The 16,134-nt window shown below is 49.5% G+C and overlaps 2 protein-coding genes across 2 annotated transcripts in view; both read right to left on the reverse strand.

Annotated features, from left to right (window-relative positions):
* Nucleotides 1-1,381: 1,381 nt before the first annotated feature.
* On the reverse strand, nt 1,382-10,849 carry ANKRD60 (ankyrin repeat domain 60; the record flags this gene model as incomplete). Its single annotated transcript, XM_082670751.1, has 5 exons — nt 1,382-1,686; nt 3,867-4,032; nt 5,572-5,702; nt 10,252-10,572; nt 10,801-10,849. The coding sequence occupies 5 exons, from the start codon at nt 10,847-10,849 to the stop codon at nt 1,382-1,384; spliced, it is 972 nt and encodes a 323-aa protein (XP_082526877.1).
* Nucleotides 10,850-13,221: 2,372 nt separating this feature from the next.
* Nucleotides 13,222-16,134, reverse strand: part of LOC309832788 (serine/threonine-protein phosphatase 4 regulatory subunit 1-like) — a gene marked incomplete at its 5' end in the record, with an annotated part of 65,186 nt that continues 62,273 nt past the window's right edge. Inside the window, 2 exon segments of the mRNA XM_082670754.1 lie at nt 13,222-13,757; nt 14,590-14,731. Of these exon segments, the coding sequence (XP_082526880.1) occupies nt 13,600-13,757; nt 14,590-14,731 (300 nt within the window). The 3' untranslated portion in view covers nt 13,222-13,599.

Raw genomic sequence — 16,134 nt, forward strand, 5'->3', positions numbered from 1 at the left:
CTTCTACCCGTTTCCCCAGTGAAATGAGTTAGTTTGACGATGGTTGGCAGTCCCAGCCATGTGCCTCAAATCTCCTACTTCTTTTGTTCCGTACGCCGACCTTAACATAATTCAAGCCAACGCTTAAAAATCAGGACTTAGGGCTTCCGTGGTGGCGCAGTGGTTGAGAGTCCGCCTGCCGATGCAGGGGACACGGGTTCGTGCCCCGGTCCGGGAAGATCCCACATGCCGCGGAGCGGCTGGGCCCGTGAGCCATGGCCGCTGAGCCTGCACGTCCGGAGCCTGTCCGGAGGCCACAGCAGTGAGAGGCCCGCGTACCGCAAAAAAAAAAAAAAAAAAAGAAAGAAAAATCAGGGCTTAGATCAACAAGCCAGGTTTCCAGCTCTGGGAAGCTCTGCAAAGATCTAGCTGCCTTTGGCTCGCCTTTCTGCTGCAGCTGAGTCACGGTGCCCCCCTCAGACAAGGGTGTGCGTGTCAGTCCGCCCCAGCCTTCAGCCCTCCCTCTCGGCTCCCACACCCACAGGGCAGCTTTTGTGGGTGTCGAGCCCAGAGTTCAGCATAGACACTGCCCCACAGTAGGGATGCTGGAGCTACCCCAGTTCTAGCAGGAAAGGAGAAAGCTAGCGGGAGGGGGGTGCTGGGACCTCTGGGGATGGGACAAAAGGAAAAAAGCAGCTCCCAGCTCGAATCCTCTCCCTTACGAGCTCACCACCTTTCACACCGTCTCCTCCAAATCCAGTGCCAGCTTATCACCTTTCACCAAGAGTAACCAGGCGCCCCTGTGGAGAACCAAGCTCTTAGATGCCCCCCAGGTCAGCCTGGCTTCTTCCCCCAGCCCACCTCAGACTCAGGCAGCAGACCCCTCCAGGAAGGTTCAGGAAAACTTCTGGAACATTGCTGGCTTAGGGAGCATCTAGTGCCATGGATTTTACAAACTGAAATTCACAGGTCACACTGCCCACGACCTGGTGACGTTTGCCTGCGCTGGTTTTGTACTGTAACAACAGAGCTACTCTCATCACGGCTATTACCCCTATTATGCCAATGTGTTAGATGGTGTCCAGACCGGAGAGAAGGTAATTGGTTCCCATCACCCCAAGCAGCGTTACTGGATACAATGAACAAATAGCTCAAAATTAAAGGCTGGCATGGGAGCCCATTAGGTCTGTGATGGATTTAGGAAATGAACACAAACTCACCCACTTCCATCAATACCCTCCTCAAGTCATTTGCAAATAGGACAGATGGTTTCGTATCTGATTCAGAGGAACTGCCACGTTTCCCGGCCTTCCTGCTAACCCAGAGCCACTGGCCACCGTGGATCTGAACTCAGGAACGTTACCCCAAGTCAGAGCTGACATGCAAACATTCCCAGGTGGAGCTACGTTTTGTTCTCCTTCTTGGATCCAAACCCGGCCTTGACTCTCTGAAAAGCCTTGTTCACGACAGGGTCCATCGGGTCCTTTGTCCCCAGCTTCACCATCCAGTAGAAGAGGAACATCCACCGCCTGCTCTGGCCGCAGTTCAGGCGGCAGGCAAGGGACATGGGCGTCTCCCCCTTGGTATCTCTGTCATTGATGGAGGCCTCATAGTTGAGCTGGAGGCTGATACAGTCCAGCCGGCTCATGGCTGCAGCCACGTGCAGGGGCGTCCTGCCCACGGGGGATCTGCCCTGACAGTTGGCACCTGGGAAATAAGAAAGTTGGCTGAGGGAGGGCCCCCTGCCGGCAGGAGCCAACCCTCTGGAAACCCGTTCAAGAAGAGAAGCATGGGAAGGGCCGAGGCTGGGAGAGGAATGCTTGGAAGAACGAATAACCGAGTGCACGGAGGGGGGCACTGCTGCATCTCCCCCCTCCCACCCCGCATCCAGCACTGCCTTCCCCCCCACCCCATGCTTCTCTTACAGCAGCCAATGACCTTCCTGCAATGCCTGTACCACTCTCATCACTCAAATCCCATTGTTGGCATCTACCACCCTTGGGGCGATGTTCTAGGTCTTTACTGCTCTGTCTCACCCACCCACCCCCCTTATCACTCCAGCATTACTCGCCTCCGTGATCTTCCTCGCCCGCCCATGCTCCGCTTACACCAGCCTTCTGGCTTTATTCCGTCAGTATACCTGCTCCCTTATCCTGCCCCAGGATCTTTGCATATGCCATTCCCTTTGCTAACAACACTCTCATCCTTTTTTTTTTTTTTCTCCTGGGCTAACTCTATGTTTTTTGAGGTTTCATTCACTTCCTCGGGAAAACCTTCCTTAGCCCTCCTCCCCACAAAACCCCCTGCATTTGTTCAGCAGACATTCTGCGTCTCCAGAACACACCACGCACGACTGACCATGGAATTAATTATTTGTAATAATTTGCTGACTTCCCTTCATAAACTCCACAAGGGCAGAAAACACACTTGTTTTGATCACGGCTGTTTTCATCCCCGGCACGTAGCACGATGCCTGGAGAAGACAGGTGCCTGGGAAATGACAGATGATGGGCAGCCTGACTCATGGACAGACTTCACTTCAGCTGAATTCCTCACTGCCTCCTGCAGATGGATGGGCTAATGACAGGTGTCCCATACGGACTTGTTGAATTGAATCAAATAGTGGGTAACAGATATCATGACACAGAAAACAAGGCAATTCAATTACATGCAGTTGACATTTCGGGAGCCAGTGTTTATGAGCTATGGCTGGTCAGTGAGGTAGTTTTAAATAGGTTTTCACAACACTTAGCCTCAGCCCTGGCGCCTCTTCAGAGCCACTGTCTGCAAAGGACAGAAAACTTTGCAAAGCTGGCTGTAATTTTTTAACTGGTGCTTTCAAATACATCACAGTTCCATCAGAGGGAAAATGACTTTTTATGAGCCTAACGGACTGCTGGGTTGTGAAAAGCCCATATTTCATCTTACAACAGGAGAAGTGCAGAAAACAGTGGAGGAAGGAGAGGAGAAGAGTCAGAAAAACCTCTACCCATCACAGACGTGGGGCCCCAGCATCCTGTCTGAGCATCTGAGATGCTTTCCCAGCTTGGTTGGTGGAAGTGGGGGAAGCAACACAGAGAGCCTGGGCTCAAGGCCGAAGGCTGGGAAGGAGGTCTAACTTGGAGGCTAGTTGATATGGGAAACCCTCAGATGAGGCCCCCTCCTGAGCCCCAAACCATTGACCAAATACCACATTCTTCCTTTCTCCCGAGGAAGCCAGTGGCCTGGGATGTCTGCAACCGTCTACTGTTGGTGAAAGGTCTACACCTCAATCCGTGGGCCTCTTTTCCCAAAAATACTTTACATCCAGGGAAGATAAAACGTACTCCCACAGAACCTCATGCAAAGCCCTTTAACTCGGAGACAAGGCAGGCTAAGGCTTCTATGTCTATGGACAGAGAGAGAGTGAGAGTAATTGCCCCTTGGTGGAGGAGAGATGAAAAGAGGGTTTGGGGCAAATTCAAAGAGCTTGGAGAAAGGAGACTGGCTAGCCTGCTAACCACCAAGGCAGGGATGCTGGTTTGGGGCTAGACCCCTCGGACCACCGCAGAAACGGGACTTCGGGTGGGAAGAAATAACAAACAGGATGGGAATATCCCCAGCGGAGTGTCTGGTCGGACGCAATAAACCAGGAAGCCCCGTGGCTTGGTGTCCTGAAAGGTCCGTCTTCCTGAGCCCCTGGCAAGAGAGAGGACACAGCCTCCGATAAGCACGTCCAAAGACCCCCTCAGACAGGGACTGAGTGGCCCGATGGGGACCTCCATTGGTGGCTGACAAACTTGGGTCCAGGAAACCATTACTGAAGGGACCAGGAGGCAAGCCGCTGTGTCCCCCTTGCCCTCAAAAGAACCCCACTCTTGAATGTCCTCGGCTGCTATCAGAATTACCGTGTTCTAGAAGGTACTGAACAGCCTCCGAGCGACCCCTGTGTGAGGCAACATACAGCGCCATGAACGCTCTCTGAGAAATCCACTTCTTCCACTGCTTGTCATCAAAATGCTGCGAATCTGTTGTTCGGTGGAAAGCATCTTCGGCAACACCGAGGCAAGACAGCTGGGCGAGGTAAACAGAGTCACGCACGTGCGTCTGGGTGAGTTCAGAAGTGCAGATACCCCTGGCTGGTGGGTGATGGGACACTGGAGGAAAAGTTTGCTTGGATGCCACACGCAGGCTGGTGATGGAATCAGAGCGGAGGAGCTGGAAACGAGCCAGGGGAAGACATGTAACTCTCTCTACACGTCCAGGAAATACGAATTTACCATCAGCCAGGCTCGGGAGGCAGGAAATTCTTCCTGTCCATGTTTTGAAGAGAGAAAATAGCTTTTCTGGGTGTCCAGAGGAAGGGGGTTACGGCTCTGAAGGAAGACCCCAGCCGACACGGAACGGCCTCCCCAGAGGGGCACAGGCGTCTCTGGAGATGTGATGGATCCTGGCCTTCCGGTCTATTTTTGGGCCCATTGTCTCCATTAACTTTTGGGACACTCTGAACTCTGCTCCCAGGTGAATAACAGCCCCGGGATATAATCATCACGTGGAGAATTAAGGCTCTGAGCACAGGAGGACGACTACGGACTACAGACGGGCTCTGACAGATAGGAACCCGGTCGCAGATGTGCAGCATCCGGTGTGGGGCGAAGCGGGATGTGAGGGGCCCCCAGCGGGGTGACAGCAATTCTGGCTCAAGAGAGGAGGGACTCACCCATCACCCATGTCCAGAGCAAGAGCCAGAAAGTCTAGGCACGGACACAGAGCCAGAGGGGGAAGCAAGGGAAGGCAGGGGAAGAGGAGAAAAGCAGGAAGGAACCAGAGGATTATGCAAGGAAGGGCCCCGCCCTTCCTTCTAAGGCTCAGGCTCCAGGGCAGCAGGTCCTGGCCCCCCCTCCCCCGAGCCCACTCCCCCTTCCCAGACCTAATCCCAGTGCCCCTCCCGCACCCAGCCTTCCCTGACCCCCATCCCAGCCAGAAGTAAACTCTCTCTCCTCCACAAGCTCATAGCTTCTCATCCGAATTTATTTTCCAGAAAGAACGCGCACTTGTCCCCTTGTGTCTGAATGATTCATCTTCACTGCTGGGTAGACACCCTGATTTCCTCCTCTTGCCTCCCAACTCCCACCCCAGAGCCCAGCTGAGCACCCAGCTCAAGGCCTGGCCAAGAGTTAACAGCACCCACTGTGTTTCCAAGTCTCTCCCCCTTGGGTGAGAGCAGACCCCCCCAGAGGATTTTTTGCAGCATTGAACACTCTGGGCCACACGTTTCCAAGTGATCTGGCATTCTCCACTGTTAACTTAGGTTTTCAACTTTACAGAGTAGACACGTGAATAGAAAACGTGCTGCCCTGGCTCCTTTTGGGGCACGGTGAGTGGGTTACAAGTCACAGCTACGTGGACGCAGTGAAATCGCAAAAGCCAAACGGCAAATGGCAACACTCGACTTGATCATGATGACATGAGTCCTTGTTATCTTTTCCCTCTACTCTGAAACTTTTACCCAAATATTCATATTAAAGACTAAGTGAATCCCCCCCCCCACACACACACAATTTACAGCTGGTTCATGAAGTATAATATCCATTTAAAGAAGCATGAAAACACCTTACTGGAATCCCCTTCCACAGCCGCCAAAACCAGTTCCGTCCATCCATCATAATGCCAGATACGTAATGAAATAATCCCACCAGGAACAACATCGTGGCACCTCAGCGTAGCGTCATCCATCAAAATTCCTCCAGGGAATGATTTTTTTCTTTAAAAAGAAAAATCGGGCATTAAAGATAAACTGTTACATTGGTTTAGTTAAGAGATTACCTGACCTTGGGTATCACAAGGATAATTTGAGAGCCTCGAGCGCTACTCTCATTTGATGACCCCACATCCGTCTGTTTGTGGTTAGTGATGCTTTTTAGAAAATTAATTTGGCTTAGCTCAAAGAGAAGCCAAACCAAAAGAAAAAAAAAAAGGCAACGATTTATAAGATTCTGTAATTGTAACTTGACCTATGGCAAAAAAAATACATGAGTGAATAAAAGTCATTTCAGGAGGCAAACCCTAAGTAGAGCTACTTGAACTTGAAGTAACTGTGTATTACAGATGTGGTGCAATGCGGTTATATAAGTTATAGATGTTAAACTAAGATACTAACTAATTCTGGTTAATGTTATCATCAGTTTGCTTAAAGAGGTAATAATGACAAAAATTTGTCGGATCTTTCAAATTGTAGTCTGTGGCAGCGTTTCTCAACCTTGGCACTCCTGACATTTGGGGCCAGATGCCCCTCTGCTGTGGGGTCTGTCCTGGGCATTGCAGGGCGTCTAGCAGCATCCCAGGCTTCTACCCACAAGATGGCAGTAGCCCACTCACCTAATTGTGACCACTGAAATGTCTCTAGATGTTGCCTAATGGCCCCTGGGGGACAAAATTGCCCCAGTGGAGACCCTATGGTAACATAAGCGTCTCAGTGACGTGGGATGGAAGAGATCCTTTCTCTGTTGGGGAGGTTCTCCCCAAACAGCCCCTTCCTCATATGAAAGAATGGGGGTCGGGGGGTGGATCCACTCACACTTCCTAAATTCAGACCCTTTGGGGCAGACCGTCAGATTAGTAGAAGAGGATTGTGGAAAATTTTAAGAAAAATGCAGTTGTTTTTAGTTTACTTTTTAAAAGACACACACTTCTTCCTTCATGGCCACCTGTAACCTAGATGAACGATAACAGAGTCATTTGTTATCTCCAATAAGCAGTGCCAAGAATGGAACCTCTCAACTCTGCCCAGGTTGGATTATCATTTATTCCGAGTAGAATTCATGAGTTTTTTGGTTTCATGATTGAGTGATTTCTAAGTGCCATTACCCAGCACCCACATGCTCTAAACCTCACGACGAGCCAAGTTCGTCCTCTCCATGTGCTGCAGGAGCGGACGGAGGCTCGCACGGCCAGCGAACGGCAACGCTGGGACTCCAGACCTGCCTTTCCTCGGCCGCCATGTGATGCTCACTCTAGATTTTGCTGGTACCTTTTAGTCCCCAGCAACTCCAGATGGTGGATGTAAACGCGGAATAGTGATTAGCAAATCTGTTAATTAGGGTCTTATTTGTGGTTCTGACACAGAGAATAATCAGTCATTTGCCTAAGTAAGACAACTCGAAGACTTCCTAACAACTTTGAAAAAAATGGAGCAAGGCTGTGTTTCCCTGAGAAACACAAGAGCACGGTGCACACATGCTAAACAGCTCTTAGAGAAATCAGAGCACATTCTCCTTTTACAGGCAGGCAGCAACCGCCTTCACCTTAGACAAATACTCATTACCACCGGCTAAATAAATTATTAGAGTTGACAACAGATGTGGAAAGGTGACCCGCCTCCAGGAAGATGTTCACCCCCTTTAGACTTGTGTCTCTCAGGGTTTTCACACTCATTATCTCATTTGATCCTCCCTGGCAACCTCTGAGGTGGGTAAAGAGGCATCAGGCTGGTTATGCATCAGCAGAAGCCCAAATTTCTTCTACTGACGTGCTGTACCTTCTCTCCTTCTCGTTTGCCGTCAACAGGAAGGACGGCAACCAAGCTTGAGAGAGGTCAAGCTTCTCACAGTTGCTAAGTGCTTGCTGAGTGATAGGATTGTGACATCAGTGTTAAGCCACTCCATCCCTTTCATTCCCTCTTAGCTTTCTTGAATTTATTGCTCAGCATAGCTCATCGGCAAAAATAAATTAGGGGTGCCGGACACCCGTAGTTCAGGACACGTAATTTTCGAATTACTTGTTTTGGAACTCTTACTAAGTTCTTCCACAGCTCACTTCACTTTTAACACATTAAGCACAGGTACATCTCTTTCCAGATAAAGCCTCAAAAAGGCTCCAAAGCTCTTCCAAATACCCCTGTAGCAAAGCAAACATATCATGAAAAATGCTTAACCCATTTCCAAGAGGGCAAAGGAAAGGATTTGGGCCTTCAATATACCTTCTGAGTCTCCCGAGTCACTTCTGCCTAAAGGGGGACACGGCACTGAGAATCCTAGAGCTCACAGGGCTCTGCTTTACAGATTAGGAAACTGAGCCCCGGAAGCGCAGGGCCTGGGAACACGATTCTCATGGAGACCAGCTGCTTTCAGACCTCTGTCTCCATGGCTTCCCGGTCCCTGCAGTATAACTGCCATCTCTCTGCAATATTGGCCGTTCACTTTCTCTGTGCAGCAGACCAGAGAGTTTTTTATATCTTCATTTTTCTTGAAGTGTTTTTGCATTGATTTCAACTGGGTGGGGAGATGTTGGAGCCTGGGGACTTTGATCCTGTTCTCATATGCTAAATACTGTAGGGATCGGATCGGGACAGCCAGGTCCTCAGGCCGAGGGAAGGAGACCGATGGAGGGAGAGATGGGGCTCTAGGGCCCTTGCCCGCCACGGGGTGCCTCCCCCATGGGATCTGTCTGGACAGGGGGCCTTGGGGTCCTGATTCAGTCACAGTGAGCTTTGGGCGCTGGGTTTTGATTCCGATTGGGCGAGCTTTGAGCTCCTGACGTCACAAGGGCGCAGCTTGAGATTCGAGGTTCTGATACGGACTGGGTCAGTGCCAGTATTCGGGGTTCAAACGTGGACAGGGTTTGTTTTGAGATTTGGGGTCCCAATGAGGGCAGAGTTTGCTCTGGATTGGGGTTCTGATGAAGGTAAGGTTTGCTTTCTGTCTGGGAGTCCTGGTATGGGAAGGGTCTGTTCTGGGATGCAGAGTCCTTCTGCGGGCAGGACTTGTTTGGGGATTTGGGGGTCTGATGTAGGCCTGGGTAGTGTGGCAACCGGGGGTGAGGAAGCAGACAGGTCTGCCCCAGGATTCGGGGGTCCTGACAGTGACAGGTTCGGCTCCGAGATCTGGAGTCCTGATATAGGTGGGTTTGGTCTAGCGCTGGGGGTTCTGGTGTGGATCAGGTTGATAAGGGATTTGGGTTTTCAACTACAAGCAGAGTTTGCTTTGAGTTTGGGGGCCCTCGTGTAGGCCAGGCTCGTTTGGAACTTTGGCTTCCTTACACAGACACGGCTGGCTTAAACCTTGGAGTGCCGGTGTGGACGTGGTTTCTGTGGAGGTTGGAGGTTCAGATATGGGTAGACTGGACTTGAGTTTGGGGTCCTAGTGTGGGCAGTTTATCTCATGTCTTGGAGCCCTTCGGATGACACCTGGCTTCGGGTTCTTCTGTCGTCATTGTGAGCTTGGGAACTAGCTTTCAGGTGTGGGCAGAGTTAACTTTGAATTTGGGGGTCCAGATGTGGGAGGAGTTCACTTTGAGCCCCGGCATCCTTACGTAGACAGAGATGGCTGATGGATTGGGGTTCAGGTGCACAACTGGTTAAGCAGAGAGTGGGGCTCAGAATTGGATGTACCTGCTCTGGGGTCTAGGGTCATGATCTGGGTAGTAGGCTTCACGCTCTGGGACTTAGGTTTCTGTCGTGAGCCGGGGTCACCTGAGGATTGTATCTGAGGTTCAAACGTGCATATGGTTCGTGGAGAGACATGGGGTCCTGAGGAGGGCAGAGTTTGCTTAAGGCTTTAGTGTCCTTGAGTCTACACGGTTGCTGGGAGGACTTGGGGTTCGGATGGTCACATGGTTAGCCTGGGGATTGGGGGTTCAGTCTTGGGCAGGTTTGTTCTGGACTTGGGGTCCTTGCACGGACGTGGCTGGCTGGAGGGCTGGGGGTTCTGGTGTCCCACAGCCCAGCACAGGGACTTGACGTTTAATTCCATCTGGGTCCTGACATGAGCAGCCTTGCCCGAGGTTGTGAGGTCCCGCTGAGGACAGGCGTTTCAGACTGGAGGTCTCGTGTGGCACTGCTGGCTTTGGGACTTGGGTCCCTGATGAAGACGTGGGAATCTGAGGTTCTGGTGTTGGAGGGCCCTGCGGCGGCAGCGTCTGTTTCGGGACTTGGGGTCCTGACGTGCACAGGGCTGGGCTCAGGTTGGCAGGCCACACTAGACGGCGGGCTTTGGGCCTGGAGTCCCAGCGCAGGCAGGGTCTGCTTGCAGATTAGGGTCTTGCTGTGGACAGGGTCTGCCTGGAGATTTGAGGTCTAACGTGAAGCTCGGCTTTTCTGGAGCTGGGAAATCCCTATGTGTCCAGGGTTAGCTTTTCCACCCGGGGTTTCACGGGGGTGGGGTTTGTTTTGACATCTGGGGGTCCTCCTCTGGGCGGGCTTCCCTTCCCCCACTGCGGGTTCAGAGGGGACTGGGCGCCCCGGGTCGAGGGTCGAGGGAGTACGTGGGGCCGGGAAAGGGGTCGGGCAGGGGCTGCCTTGGTCCAGATACTGGAGCCGCTGGAGGCTGAAGGGGATGCCGGCTATTAGGTCCAGCTCCTCCTTGAGCTCCCGCACCGTCATGTCGCTGCGGCAGCCTGTCACTGGGAACACCTCCCCGGAATCCTCCAGCAGCACCTGCATGACGAAGACGTCTGAGGCCAAGTCGAGCGCCAGGCTCACAGCCTGCGGGTCCCCGACGCGGCTCCGGCCTCGGGCGCGGGGCTGCGCGGGGAGGGGCCGCGGAACGGCAGAGCCCGCCCCCCGCCCGTCCGGCCCGCCCGCATCGGGGTCTGGGCGAAGGGCGCCCCCTCGACGGCCTGGCCGCCTCCGCCGCCGGGTGCCGGCCGCCCGGCCCGCCGCGCGTCATCGCCACCCCCGCCGCGGCGGCCCCTCCGGGACGGCCGAACCACCAGCGCCCGCAGTGGGCCGACGGGCCCGCCGTTAACCAAGGCGGGGCTCCACGTGGACGCGGGTGACGTGTCTGCGATAAGGGGAAAAGGGCCCGGGCGCTTCTAAAACACTGGGAGGATGCATTGAGACCCAACCAGAGGCCTCGCCAAGGCCGCGCGCCCCGCAGACCCAGCACGGCCTCATCCCCGACTCCTCCTCGCCGCTTCCGAACTGCTCTCACCGTCAGTTCCTTGAACTCGGAAGACGAGGCGGCTCGTGGCCGTTGTTAGGCGACTGTGACCTCCTCTCCATGTCTGTTTAAAATACAATCATTGCACAATTCGGGGCCAACTACCTGTAGGAATTATGCGTGAATAATGCTCTAAATCATCTTTGCATGCGTCGTCTACAGAGGGTGGTAAAGTGCAGACTTTAGCCATGCTTAAAAATCGTTATTTCTTAGCATGAAGGAAAAAACCAACATTGCAGAAATATGACCCCTTTCAAGCCGATCTGGGCCCAACTTGACAGTGAAAAAACCTGATACTTGGCCACTCCGGAAGTGGGAGACAGACCTTCCTGAAAATTTGCAAAGCTACATCAAAATCCGTCCATGTTGAAAACGTTCTCGAATTCTTGAAATGAGAAAGGCGCTAATGAAAACACTTAGCAAGGAGGAAATGTCCACTTGGGGAAAAGCTGAGATGGTTCTATTGTTGAGATGCCTTTCAAGGCAGCTGTACCTGTGAGAAACTATCTCGTGCTTTTCCATTAATTCACCGGAGGAGGCCGAGTGCTCAAGAAAACAGGAAGCTTACCTTCAGTGGTCAAATCACAGACACTCAACACTGCACCTAAGAACAGTTAATACGTGAAGACCTAAACTGGTGGAGAAGCTACAGGAGAGAACAGCAAGGGCAACCAGAACAAGCTTGGGAAAATCTGTTGTTACCAACGAAGAATAAAATGCAAGCTTTCAACATACTTTCTGCAGAGAAGTTAGTCATAAAAATAGCTTTCCACTGGAAAGGCGTTCATATTAGATTATAGAGGAATTTTAACACATAAACTGAAAATTTAAAGGTTAGATTATTTACCAAAGAGTCTCAACAAATCTCTACCAGCACATCTGATTCAGGAGGCAAATCCTACACATCACAACACCAACTGATTTGTCTTTTCCTTAATGGAAAGTGAAGCTCTGCACAGAATACAAGATTCCAGTTGGGTAATTCTACTTGCTGCTAGATCAACAGATTTTAACATGATAAGCTCAATTTCTAGGCAATAAAAATAAATTAAAAATTGCTTGCTGCTGAAGCAAAACAATACCTCCGTCTATTTACTTTAGACAAGTACTAAATACAAGATAGATTGATTTTTTTTTTTCTCATTATGTAGTCTCCAATGTATTAACGTCACTCTTTGCTGAAGTTGTCAAAATGCTATCCTGGGTTGCAATGTGAAATTCTCATACATGTGCCTTATTTTCTTTGGCACGGTATAGATTCCTTCCTTTCTTTTTAAAGAGTCAGCCCAGTGGAATTTGGGGGAGGGGAAAACATCCTGTATACCAGGAAATTCAATATATAGCTCCAGAAATTTTATCTTTTAAAAAAAAGAAAAGAAAGATAAGAAAAAGATCCAAGGGAAGAATGGAGACAGCTGGCGCGCCCTTCGCAGCTATAGCTCTGGGACCCCAAAGGGGCTGTTCTTTCCTTCCCTTATGCTTGCCTTTGAGAAGATACAAATAGAAACAAGAAAAATAACTTCAGCCTACATGTATGCAGAATTTAATCAACTGTTCATAGAGCCTTGAGTTATTAACTAATGCAAGACCTGTTTAAATTCTAGAGTATCTTTCCCTTAGTCTAAATTTTAAAAGCACGAACTCTAAGCCCTGTGTACTTAGATGTGAAGAGTATCACAATTTAACCTCCCAAATCACTGGTATCTGTGGCCAACTATATAGAGTGATCAGAACTATGATTTCCTATTTTTTGTTAAGATTCTAAAGCATCAGATATAAAGTCAATATCCATGCACCTCAGTGATCAATTCCCCCCACCCCCAGGTTCTTAAACAGATGATAATATATCCATATAAGAATGAAAATCTTTCTGCTTTACGCCTCTATCAAAGGCCAGTACCTATCTTTACGGAAACAGTTCCTGCAAGAAGAGGAGGGAGCGAGCGCTTGAGGACAAGCTCCGAGTACAGCTCGCCACAGAAGTACAACACTGGGTACACCAGAAAGACGCCATAAATCAGCCTTTAGCGGATTCTTTAACCGTCACAGTTTGCAAAAGTAAACAAATTGGGCTATATTTGCAGCCCAAAGTGCAAAGCTCAAAGCGGAGCATAAATTTAAATGATGTATTTGTTCTGTTCACTGATAGGAAGCTAATCTTACATTAATATATTTTCTTCCTGTCAAGAGTTATTTACATATGTACAGTATTTCAGTTAAAAATAATACCATAAACTATATTTTATAGGAAAGCATGAGGGAAGCCAAATATACAAGTCCATCAAAGACTTAAAAGCTTCTAATAACGTACTTTATTTCTGGGGGGGAGGGGTTGGCTGGGGGTTAAATAATATAGTCTGTAATAGAGAAAACAAACCGCTCCCAGGCAGTCTGATGCCATGGAGGTCCCCCCACCCCCACCCTCAGTGAGCCACCTGGTTCTGCAGCCTTTTAACAGATTTCCTCATCAGGCAGGCAGGGGCACAGGAGCGCAGCACAGGCCGGGCCACCTGGGACTCCTGCCCATCCCAGCGGTAGTTCCCGTGAGTGCAGATGGGAAAGGGGTCATTTGAACACAACAACATCAGAGTTTCAGAAATCTGTCCTCCCTGGGCAGGTATGATACAATCAGCTCCCCTTCAAGGTATGGTGAGCAGCACATGCCACACATGAAATGACCAGATTGTGAGTGACCACAGACTGGTTAATTCTGGTTTTCTAGCATGGTAGTGTCTATACTATTCCGCCGCTTTGGTTCTAGGGTGGCAGAAAAGGAAACATCTTGGTTCCGGTCGGACTGCAAAGCTAAGACAGTCTCTTCAGCGACTTCAAGATGAGGGTTACCGGCATTTCTAAAATACACTAAAGAGAAAAAGACATGAAATTGAATCACATGTGCCGTGAACTGTGTTCAAAAACATACTCTGGTTTGGTTTTTTTTTTTAAACCACATCTCAGGACAATAAACCATTTTTCATAGAGTAAGTCCTTTAAAATGATAAAATTGCTTGAATCAAAGAGTATTTCCTAAATTTTAAAGACAAACTTCTAAGAATAGGCATGCATATTTTTTCAGCTATAACTAAAAATCTTTTAATATTATCTTTTCCTCCCTCCAGTACAAAAGAATTAGCAACACAGAACACAGGCAGTGGGGAGCAGGTTGCTGGACAGATGGGGTGGAGGATGGGAGGGAAGTGGCAACAAAGGGCTACGCAGGGCAGGAGATGAGATGTTCTCCCGAATATGTGGTGTAGACGTGAACTATACAAGGGACACAGTCTTATATTAAGTCCTGTTCAGGTTTAAAATAACTGACTAGGTTGGGGTATAAACTTTTTCTGACTGACCACAAAATTAATACGATTAAAAACTGACCATAGATAATGCTTAAATTGACTACCTTTCATAATCTGTCTCTGTCATAACTTAAAGTTTATAAAAGTTTCCCTCATTTCTAGAAGACTATGTAATATTTTGCATTTCAGTATGTTTATTAAATAGAAAACTGAGCTATCTTAATTCTTAGTCATTTTATAAATAACATAACGTATGCAAAAAAATTAACATATAAATTTATATAGTAGATCTGAAGTACGCTACCACACAATTTGCCACAACTCCCTAAAGAGGAGATTTGGCTGCTGCCTGATGAAGTTTAAAATCTGTAAGCTCAGAAAAATGGTCCGCGTACCCTTTTCCAACAGTGTCTGTTTTAGAGCTTTGGCTAGCAAAACCCTTACGTTTGGCACAGGATCTGATGCAAGGCTTACAAGGCTGGGGAGTAAGTGTTCAACAAACTGGTCCACAGGGATACACTCCTCGCTCACCACTGCCTGTGATGAAGAGAAAGCCAGAGCCGGAAAACAGACCTTTTTCAATAGTGATGAGCACGGTTTTTCTAGAAACATCCACTTCTGTAATTCCAAAGAAGTAATTTCAGGATCTTTTGGTCTGAGGAGTGTGTGTGTGTGTGTGTGTGTGTGTGTGTGTGTGTGTGTGTGTGTGTGTGTGTGTGTGTCTGAATTTTAAAATCTCAACCACCGAATTTGGTTAGAAACACAGTTAACACTTTTATAATTCATTACCAAGCACTGGGGTACAAGTGGTGTAATATTTGGTGGGGAAGTCAAAGGCTTTGGAGTCAGACAGGTCCAGGTTCAAAACCTAACCTGGTCACTTCTAGCTTCGTGGCCGTGAGTAACTGGCTTCACCTTTCCGGGCCTCGGTTTCCTCACCTGTACCATGGAGTAGCAATGGGGATGGCAAACCATTTTTGCAAAGGCTAGCGTAGCGCCCGCCAACAAGGGTTGGGAACCTTCACGCCTGTTACTCACCAGAGCTCAGGCTTTGAGGACAGGGACCACGCCTATCACATGACAGCCAAATCCCAGACCCCAATTCAGTGCCCGGCCCTCTGTGAACAGCTAGCATTTACTGCTGCTCTACTTACAAAGAGTCGTACGTGGATTCTCCCATTTCATTCTCATAGCCGGCCATGGAAATCAGACTGAGCCTAGTTTTACAGGTGAGTCCAATGTTGTGGTGACACCCAAAGGCTCAAGACCCACAGGCAGCAGCAGGTGGAGATTCCAAGGAAGGAATGTGGATTCTAAATCCTGCAGCTCTTCCCACTACCGGGTAACAACAGCAGCTGATACGTAGTAAGTGCTCTCCGGGTTCCCGGCACCGTGCTTGGCTACTCGGATGCGTCAGCTCACTGAAGCCTCAGGGCCACACCAGGAGGCAGGCCCGTACCCCGGGAACTCCATCTTACAGAACACGGAAAGGCCGTGCGGAGGGGGTGCTTCGCCCAAGGCCACCCAGCAGGGAAGCAGTAGACCCAGGCTTCAAAGTAACAAAGTCGGCCCCCCAATCTCCAGGTTGCGACGCCTCCCTGCATTTGAACAGGGATCCATGTGCCCACCGGGAGGTTCTCCTGGCTGAGGACACTCTCCTTTTGTTTGTGGTATTGTAGGTTTTCTAAAGCTTTAATGAAGGCACACCAAAAAACTGATTTTTCTCGAACAAAATTAGTTGGTGCCTTTTCCTTCTGTTTCATCGCGGATCGTCTAAATCTCAGAAAAAGAATTTAAAAATAAAAGCAAAAATATCTCATTTACCCTTTCTCTACAAAATAGTGGGCAGCACTGACTTCTTCATGAAAGTCTGTGGTATCAGGCCTGTGCTTTGTGACTTTGGCACTGACCCTGCCCCCTACTGCCCTTCTGCAAGTAGA

Source organism: Grampus griseus, assembly GCF_964374135.1.
Source record: "Grampus griseus genome assembly, chromosome: 14".
In the NCBI taxonomy this organism is placed as follows: domain Eukaryota; kingdom Metazoa; phylum Chordata; class Mammalia; order Artiodactyla; family Delphinidae; genus Grampus; species Grampus griseus.